The sequence below is a fragment of the Phaethon aethereus genome, assembly GCF_964289735.1.
Source record: "Phaethon aethereus genome assembly, chromosome: 1".
NCBI classification, from domain to species: Eukaryota; Metazoa; Chordata; class Aves; order Phaethontiformes; family Phaethontidae; genus Phaethon; species Phaethon aethereus.
The window spans coordinates 84,780,558-84,790,138 of NC_138575.1; the positions used below are offsets into that span (position 1 = coordinate 84,780,558).

General features: G+C 41.5%; 1 protein-coding gene across 1 annotated transcript in view; it reads left to right on the forward strand.

Annotated features, from left to right (window-relative positions):
• Nucleotides 1-8,880, forward strand: part of LOC309406757 (ovostatin-like) — a gene marked incomplete at its 3' end in the record, with an annotated part of 31,317 nt that extends 22,437 nt beyond the window's left edge. The window contains exons 27-35 of the mRNA XM_082002075.1: nucleotides 66-140; nucleotides 1,435-1,600; nucleotides 2,202-2,422; nucleotides 2,868-3,083; nucleotides 3,224-3,348; nucleotides 3,543-3,633; nucleotides 6,387-6,458; nucleotides 7,734-7,836; nucleotides 8,828-8,880. Coding sequence (XP_081858201.1) covers nucleotides 66-140; nucleotides 1,435-1,600; nucleotides 2,202-2,422; nucleotides 2,868-3,083; nucleotides 3,224-3,348; nucleotides 3,543-3,633; nucleotides 6,387-6,458; nucleotides 7,734-7,836; nucleotides 8,828-8,880 — 1,122 coding nt within the window. The remainder of the gene's footprint in view (nucleotides 1-65; nucleotides 141-1,434; nucleotides 1,601-2,201; nucleotides 2,423-2,867; nucleotides 3,084-3,223; nucleotides 3,349-3,542; nucleotides 3,634-6,386; nucleotides 6,459-7,733; nucleotides 7,837-8,827) is intronic.
• Nucleotides 8,881-9,581: the final 701 nt, after the last annotated feature.

A 9,581-nucleotide genomic window follows, 5' to 3' on the forward strand; every position in this document is an offset into this window, starting at 1 on the left:
AATTCATATTTTGTTTCTTTCTAGGACATCTGTACTGATCTGTTCTTTATTTGTTTTTTCTTCAGGGTGGAGAAGAAGGTGAATACTCACTCACAGCTTATGTTGTGGCAGCATTGCTGGAGGCTGGACACTCTGCTGTGGTATGTATTTGATACTGTTATGCTCTATTAGTCCTGTCATTTGCCAAACAGTGCACAAGTTATAGTCCTCACATCCGTATTCTTTAACAATGTGGTAAATACTGACCGTAGGACAGTAGGGTCAGCTGAGGAAATCTGTTTCCAGAATGCTGCAGTTGCCATAAGTATTTGATGGGTGTTACAAATCAGTTAAGTATCCAGTTCCTATGGATTATTTTGCAAAATCCCTGAGGAACCCAGTTGTGTTAAACAATGGTAGTCTATGTAGGTGCAAAATCCAGACTGAATTTGCCCACTCTGTCCAAGAGTCCAATTTGTAATTTTCTCTGAATTTGCCCAGTCCAAATTCCAAGCTATCGAAATCTTCAGTTCTACAAACTCTCTCTGTGCATTTAGATCCAAGCTGTGTTTCCATTTCCCTATGTCGTTGTTAATAATGGAAGGAAACGATGAGCTGCTGGTTGGAATACTTGCTAGGCATGGGAGAATGAGAGCCGAGTTCTGTTCTCTGTAATATATTTCCTACATATCCTTGAGACCCTGTTTTTTTGTTGATTTTTTTGTTCTTTGTAAAATGAGGAAGGTGAGAATTGTTCCCAGTCTGACAAATATGTTCTAGGCCTGCTGAGTTTTGCAGGTCCCTCATATACTCTGTTATGGGGCATCATTGAAATATGTGAGACTGGCAGGTTAAAAACATAGTGTAGAATCAAATAGTTCTTCAGCAAGATGAATTTAGTTCCCAATATCTTCATAAGAAGCTCCAAAACCTGGTGCCATTTTTATAAATGAAGCTGCATAGACAGGACATGGTTAGTAATGTGCTGGTGATATCTGAGCTGAAGTAGAGCTCACAGAGATAGTCTGTAAGGCTAAAAGTGCTGAAGACTTCTCTTGATAGCTATAGCTAGCAGATCAGTAATATCCAAGACAGCCTGCTTCATCATGAGATCTCAATATAATTTACATAGTTCTGTAAAAATGATCTACATTTTAGATAAAATGCAATCAAGGGAAAAGGGATTCACCTGCATAAGGTCATCTTGCAAGTCAGGAAAAGAACCTGGACTCTGTTAGTCCAGTCATGCTGCCTCTAAATAAATGCAGAAAGAAGGCAGCACGACCTGAAGGGCATTTTTTACAGGATACATGCTGTAGGCCCTTAAACATGCCATGGATCATGTATATTTTTAGCATGAAGAGATGGGAGCTTAAGCAATGATGGAAGTATTTAAAGAGAAGCTGAGACACAAATCCAAGTACCTGACAACCCTCCTATGTTTTGCATTACTAGCACCCTGTTGTTCAGAGTGGCATGAACTGTTTGGAGACTGCATTTGGCAATGGGATCCACAACTTGTATAACCAGGCCCTCTTTGCCTATGTTTATGGCTTAGCTGACAAAGAGAAAAGATGCCAATTCTTCCTTGAGAAGCTGGACAAGACAGCTACCAGAGATGGTAAGCACTGTATGGCTATGATACAGGCAATACAGCTGATGGAACAGCCTGTGGTGTGGTTTAAGCTATTCTGATGTACAGTCTTTTCATTCATGCTGCTCCCTTCTCATCTCATGCCTGCTATGCTACTGAATTTATCACTAAGAACTTTTCTGTCTGTCTCTTGGCTTCATTTTGCCTGATTTTCTTATATTTATGAAATAATGTAGGTGAGGAGAGATCTCTGGAAGTCTCAGTCCAAGGTTGTGGAATATCATACCTAGTTTCCCCATTAACCTCCTCTTCTACACGCTGAACAAATCCAGTTCCCTTGACTATGTCACATGCTCCAGTCTGCGACTGCCTTAAGCATCCTTCTGCTGCACTGCCTTCTTTTCAACCCCTCTTTGACATTTACAGACCCCTTTTATTAATGATCTTTCCAACCCTTCCTGTTTTCCTTTATATCCTGGAACTTACCCAGTTCAGGACACTGATGGTTGAAAAACTTTTGGGTAAAGGCAGAGAGAGAATTGTATGGCTATCTCCCACATGATACTATAGTGAATTGACCAGCAAGTAATTTTTCCACACTTTTTACACCCCACACTTCTGTTTTCAGGTGGTTCAGTTCATTGGCAGAGAGAAAATAAGCCACCAGCAGAAGATTTCCCTGTCTTCTATTCCCGTGCCCCCTCTGCTGAGATTGAAATGACCAGCTATGTGCTCCTGGCTTTGCTCAACAAAGCCAAACTCACTCCAGAAGACTTATCTTACATTTCTCGCATTGTGCACTGGCTTGTCAAACAACAGAATCCATATGGCGGTTTCTCCTCCAGTCAGGTAACAACTGGGTGTGGCAAAAAGAAAGCTTCTGGGAGCAGTCCAGCCTGCAAGCTGGATCTCCATAGCATGACATATCTTCCTGACTGCATATTCATTTGAACAACATTTGATAAATGGTGCTCACATAAGTCTTCTTGTCAGGGCACGTCATGCTCTTCATAGGCAGTTTCATACATATATTATTTTTAGGAAATGGGAATTTACCTGAGTTTCAAGTTAGCAGTAAACAGTAGTCACTGTTGACAGAGCATTATCCCAGGTTTCCTGGGATAATTCAAATCTATTACCCCAGAACTTGTATCTTGTCTCCTTATCTCTTTGCAAAGTCCCCTTCCATTTGTGAGCACTGACAAAGCATCAGGGAAATAGGAGCTGTGCTAGTCTCATGCACCATCTTACAGCTGGGTAACTATCTAATTAAGGATCATGTTGGTCTTTTCAGGACACTGTTGTTGCTCTCCAAGCTTTAGCCCAGTATGGATACCTCACCTTCTCTAAAATAAGTCTTAACACAGTCAAAGTCAACTTCATGGAGTCCCCCAGTAAGACTTTCCAGGTGAATGACAAGAACCGCTTCCTACTGCAGCAGGCTTCTTTACCCACTATTCCAGGGAATTACAGTGTGGAAGTGAATGGCACTGGCTGTGTCTATCTGCAGGTAAGCAAGCTGGAATCTCAGCACCACCCCTCTCAGAACTAAGCAGGGGCTTCTTCATACCTCATTCCCCTCCATACCTCATGAGAACGCCACAAAAGCCTGTAAGTCTGTGACTGTCTCACAGTTCCCATCTCTTTCAGACCACCCTGAGATACAACATCTATTTGCCAAAAAAAGCTGCAGGATTTTGTCTTTCTGTACGGACGGCCAATGTATCCTGCACAAGCAACTTCCCACCAAAGTTTGACCTTGTCCTCTCTACCAGGTAACTTCCTCTTATTGACCTACCCCCTTATATTCACACTTTGGTGAAGCATCCAAGGAAGGATTTAAGTATGAGCAGTTAATTGCTGCTGTGCTGCTGTAGGAAAACAAACAGGATCATTGGGAGATGAAAATGTCATTCACTGGTCTCCCTTCCACTTGCAGACTAGACTAACAGAACTTTTCTCATTTTAGTTACACAGGAAACCGCAAAGTCTCCAATATGGCTATTATTGATGTGAAGATGCTCTCAGGTTTTGTTCCTGTAAGATCTTCCCTGATACAGGTAAAGAATGGGAGCAAAGTGAATGGTAAACCCTAAAAACACAGGAAGTTGATAAAACCAGTCTCTGATTAGCAAACTGGAGCCCCATGGGAATTCATCAAAGTCTTGTGTCATGTACTCTATGTCTCAGACTTGTAGATGTTCATCTGCTGAAGACAAACCTGCTAGGAGTTGCCAAATACAGTAGCCCAACCGGGACTGGCATTTGGGACTGCTGCAGCTTCATATCCCCAGGTCCAGCCAACAACAAGGCTGAATGTGGATTCCCAATAGGCAGACATGCACACTATACATATGCATACATATATACATAAGCATATACACATACACATACACATATCATACATATACACACATATACATATACATATACATATACATATACATATACATATACATATACATATACATATACATATACATATACATACATATACATATACATATACATATACATATACATATACATACATGGCTGGCCACACAGATCAACATAGATAGACAACACAACACTTACACAAAGACAGATAGCACAAATGGCCTTATCATGTTCCCCTTTCTGTCTGATCAGACTGAAAGCTCATTTGTGGAAGAGATAAATGAATATATAGAAATCTCTATATGTATACACACGCACATATGTACATGCAAATACACAACCTTGATCCCTCTGGTAGCTGACCTCAACCACTCAGTCTGCCCAGCAGCTGCCCCTGGATCCTTTTTCCACCCAGCCACTGGACACATGCGCCCTCGTGGCTGCAGCCCCACTCCAGTGGCTGGAACTGAAACGCCCAGCATGCACACATATGCATGGTGGGTACCTCCAGTAACCAGCCTTAGATGTGCAGTCTTTGCAGCAGCTGGGCTTGGATCCCCTGGTCTTCCAGTTGCCTCAGAATGACATATCCACACACACAAACACACACAAATGAGTCTCTCCTAGCTGGTCCAGCCCAATGGCCTGACCAGTATCTGTCCCTAAAACCTTATGGTCTCCCCAGCAATAGGCTCAGACCTCCTGGTCCCTCCTGTAGCCAACTCAGATCCTCTGGTATCTTCAATATTTGGCCCAGACTTATGCCAGCTTCAGTAGGTGGCTGCCAAGCCACTTACTTACTCACCAGCTAGTCCAGCTTTAGATTCAGTAGTGACCACCCACTGACACACACAACAGGCCTGAAGTCTGGTTTCTCAAGATGCTGGCACCCCAGACACACAGTCCCTGTGATCTGCGGTCCCCTCATCAGTGGCTTGCACTCCATACACACACATGAACACAGACTAGAGACCCCAGGAAAATAATCAGGAACAGAGTTTAATAACAAGAGAGGCGAGACTGCAGTGATCAGGTGCAGGGCATGGCCAGACAAGTGTACCAACCACCAACACGTTTACGTGCGACCGGCCCCTTTTATCGCATTTTCCCACCCTTTGATTGCATTTTCTCACCCTTTTCCTCACAGTCAGGCTTTATCCTTCCCTTTGTCACTTCTGGTTCTTCCACTAAACATCATGTTTCTCGAGTCTCAGCACCCCACACTCAGCCCCATGCCGCTGTAGGCAGCGTTCCCCTTAAGTCAGTAAGGTGATCCAGGGATACTCTGCTGTTACTCATCTGATGGGTCTCACTCCCCCACAGTGGGGCTGGTCACTGCCCTGTGGCAGCCCTGGGGGAGCCGGATCAGGGTGCTCTGGTGGCTCTGCGCAGGTTACTGGGGTTTCCCCACCTGCCCTTGTTCCTCTGTGCTCCTTTGTGTTTGTGCAGAGGAGCCTTCAATCACACAGCCTAGCAGAATCTATGTAAGAAATACTCCCGTAGCTCAAATGGGCATTTTGCAGTGTCATCCCTTTGACATGGTTATTCCTTCCTCTGGAGCACACTTGAACAAACAAAGAAAAAGTGGGTATTGCTCTTCCTGTATTATCCAGGCATCTGGTCACAATAAAGACAATTCTGGGGATATCATTGATAAGCACTTCATTTCACTTCCTAACGCTATTTAGGTTCTGCAGCAGATGCATTATCTTCAAGCCATGAGCCTTAATCTTCAAGTACATAAAAAGAAGGATGCAATTCATTGTAGAGTCTACTCATAGCTAGGTGAATTTATAACCATTCAGCTTTCAGGTCTGAATTTGTTTTTTTGACTAGAACTGTATGAAATTCATAACTTTTCTTTGGAAGATTTTTCCATTGAGATATTACACTGTTTGGCATCCTACTCCTCTTCCTATGTAATTTATGTACATTTTATGTACTTATATGTACTTTGTATGTACTCCTCTTTATATGTATGGGGAAAAATAGCTGGTTTTTAACATTTGGAATATTATATTTTTGTGTATTTTTATAGTAAAATAATTTTGCTCGTGTTTTTCTGAAACTTTTTTAAATTTGGTTTTTAAAATTTACAATGCACTAGAAAGTGAGTCAGCTTGAGCTGCAGAAATGGTCGTGTAATTGTGAATTCTCATTGAAATGAGAGCACTCAAGTTAATGATAAAAGTCACACACTGCAAAGCTGACTACTAAAACTATTTTTCATAATTTCTCTGGTCATGTTAACATTCTCACTGGTCCTGTTATGAAAATACTCAACTTGCATTTCTTATTTTGGCCACGAGATGTCAGGGTGGCACAACAGGAGCATGGCAGCCACTTTAAACATATTTTGCTATTGAATAGTTTTTTGCAAGTCTCCTCGGCAAGTCTCCTATGTTAACATTGCTATCATTTACCTTACTTAAAGCTTCAGTACCAGAATTCTGTTGTGGATCGTGTGGACATCAAGAACAACCACATCCTCTTCTACCTTCAGAAGGTAAGTTTGGGAGGTTTCTTTGTGATTTTATTAAATTCAAAGTTTAAAACAGATAAAAGAATAATCTTATTAATAGCAGATCAGCAATACACATGTCTTAAAGATGTAAAGGTACTTCACTCAGTTCAACATCAAATACATACACACAGTAGTTACAGCCTACAGTGAAGAGATATGTATTTGTTATTACGTTTTGTGAAGAAAGCTGTATGATAAAATAGCATTTCACAAACATAGCTAAGTTGCATTCCATATTGTAAAAGTTCCCAGTCTATGTAATATTCTTCAGCCTCTAAGTGATGTTTCTCATCAGTTGATCTTGAGAGTGTTTTATAGGGAGTCAGTATCATCCCTTCCCTTTTAGAGAGATTTCTGTGTGAAAAGAATAGTCTGCCCACACTGAAGATTTTTAATAATAAAGGGAATGGGAGAGGAGAAAGATTAACATTAAAACACAAGGGATCTTAAAATACCAAGAAGGGAAGGAGAGAGGAAGCAAAAAGAAATAGTAATAATATCTACCTCTTGAGCAGTAATTTTTTTCAGTTGGCCTCCAAAGATCTAATAAGGAAGTTTCGAGTGAGTATTCTGAATTCACAGAGAAGCTGAGATATTGAGATGTGAAAAGTTAACCCAGCAGGGTGCCAGTGATGCAGAAAGTTCTCCAAAGCCCCTGTCCTTGGCTCCATTCCTATAAAGAGATCAGCAAGATAAAAACAAGGACAAGGGGAAAAGAGAGCAGGGGCACAGTCCCAGGCACGCAGGAGAAAGTTTGAAGCTGAGGAAGATGAGCAAGGAGAAAAGTTAGGGACATTTGGCTGCAAGAGTGTGGAATGAGGAACAGAACCACAGGGGAGGATGTGGATCTTGAGCTCAATGTGATTAAAGAGATGAAAATGGGGAGAAGATTCATAGGGGTGCTGAAGGTGATTTTAGTGGGGAAAAGGCAAGGAAAGAAACTAAGAGCAACTTTCAGTGAGAGGATGAATATTGATGTGCTAAAAGCCACAGTATCCCGGGAATGGTTGGGGTAATTAGCAATGGAAATATGAAGAGGAAGAAAGAAAAGAGCATGCAATTTTAACAACTAAACATGTTTAGAAACAGCTTTTAAACAATTATCTGATTTGACATCAAGTTTACAATCTGGAGAGAACTGCAGAGTGGCACTTTGTCACCCAGTCTGACCCAGAAATGCATCTGTTCAACCTTAGCCTCAGGGGTAGACAATGAAAAGAAAAAGTCTGATGCATTTTCTTGTCTTGCCATTTCCAGGTCTCCCAAAAGGAAATCAACTTCTCCTTCAGTGTGGAGCAAAGCCTGCCTGTCTCAGATATCAAACCAGTGCCAGTACATATATATGATTACTACGAAACAGGTAGGCGACCTCAGTAGGATGGAACAAAACCTGTAAAACCAAAGTATTGATCTCCGCATTTACAAGGTGCAGACAGTGGATTGTCCCTTGCTCTCTCTGTGTGAGCTTCTCTTTGCTTTTTTGCGTTTGCTGCCTCTGTTTCTAAGGAGAGAAAAATGGAGAACAAGCTAGCAGTTCTGCTGCTTTTGATTATTAGGCTGCAAAGGGTTTGCAGAAGCATGCAGTTTCTGCCCCCCTGTCTTTTCATTTCTTGCTTCATGTCAACACAGAGTAGATTAGAAGGTATACGTCAGGAGTTGCTTTCTTACAAACTACATACAGAAAGAAGTGTGGTTCCACTTTCTTTTCAACAGTTTAAACACGATGGTTAAAAACAGTAACTCACAGGCAGCAGTGTTCCTGACTTCACTGATCTGGTTTATCTCATATTTTTGCCTTATATTTCCATAGTAGCCTGCACTCAAAGAACTGTTCCTTAGTGGAATTTAATACTTAAGTAGAAATGACAGTCCCACTGAAGCCCCAAGAGTTTAAGCACCTAAATAGAAAATTATGTGCCTGTGCATCTTTCTTGATCTGGCCTCAAGGAACTAAAATTGCATCAGACATTAACCAGTTGTGGAATATATGTTATCAAAACTGTGGCTCAGGTTCCCCCATGCTTTTCTCAAGCTTGGCACAACCTTTGGGAACCGCATCCTAGCAGATGAGCAGCAGTATCCAGAGAATTGACCCTGGAGTCCATGTTCTGCCACCTGATCCACATCCTGTGCTGTCACAGCAATGATGTGTTCTGACAAACATGGCCAGAGGACTGCACTGGGCTCTGACTGTGCACCCCTGCAAGTGGGTGCCTTGACAACTGGAAGAGTACCGCAAAATCTGTCAAAAGTTTTCTGGTTTATAATGTGCTAATCACAGGTGCACATGGACTGTGGTCAGAATGATTTCTTACTCTCGTGCAAATATCATCTTCCTTTCTTCTTTCCAGATGAATATGCCCTTGCAGAATACAAAACACCCTGCTCCCCATCTTCCAAGTGAAATCAAATATGTGCCAGAAGAGGTAATGGTTCAGAAGGTATCAGCAAGCATTTGTAGAGGAAGAAGAGGATAAGAAACTTGTTTGTTTCTGGGAGGGCAATGAAAAGCACATAGAAGAATGAGGAATAAGCAAATCCCAAATTGCAGTAGATCAGAATAAGTCTTTCTGGCCCACACTTCAAAAGAGCTTGGGGTCAGCGTGGATCAGAAACTCCAGATAAAGTGCTTTTCCTAACAAGGGAGATTCTGTGCAATTGTTAACCGTGACCATCCATCTTTTTGGAAACTAATGACATACATGGGAGCTTTGTGTAAAGGTACTCCTGAAACGTGTATTCTTGACCACAGATTCCTCTTAAGAAATCCAAGATTAGGAGAATAATCCTGCTGCTGCTGCTTCTGTAGATTTTATTTGTTTTGGTCTTTCCATTTATCCTGAAGGAAGATTCTGAAGAAATTACTTTGATCTCCACCTTTTTCAGTGATTGAACTGAATCATTTTACAGATGTCAGAATTCTAGTCACATAAAGACGTTTATGCAGCTTTTGCCTCTATTTGGAAAGAAAGTTTTTCTACAGATTAACATCTCATATTTTACTGCTCTTTGTAATAAAACCTTCTGATTGGCAATGCTATTTGTCCCAGTCTCCGGTCCTTGTTGTATCTAGAGCCGGGTGCTGTAAAGTATTTCATAAACTAA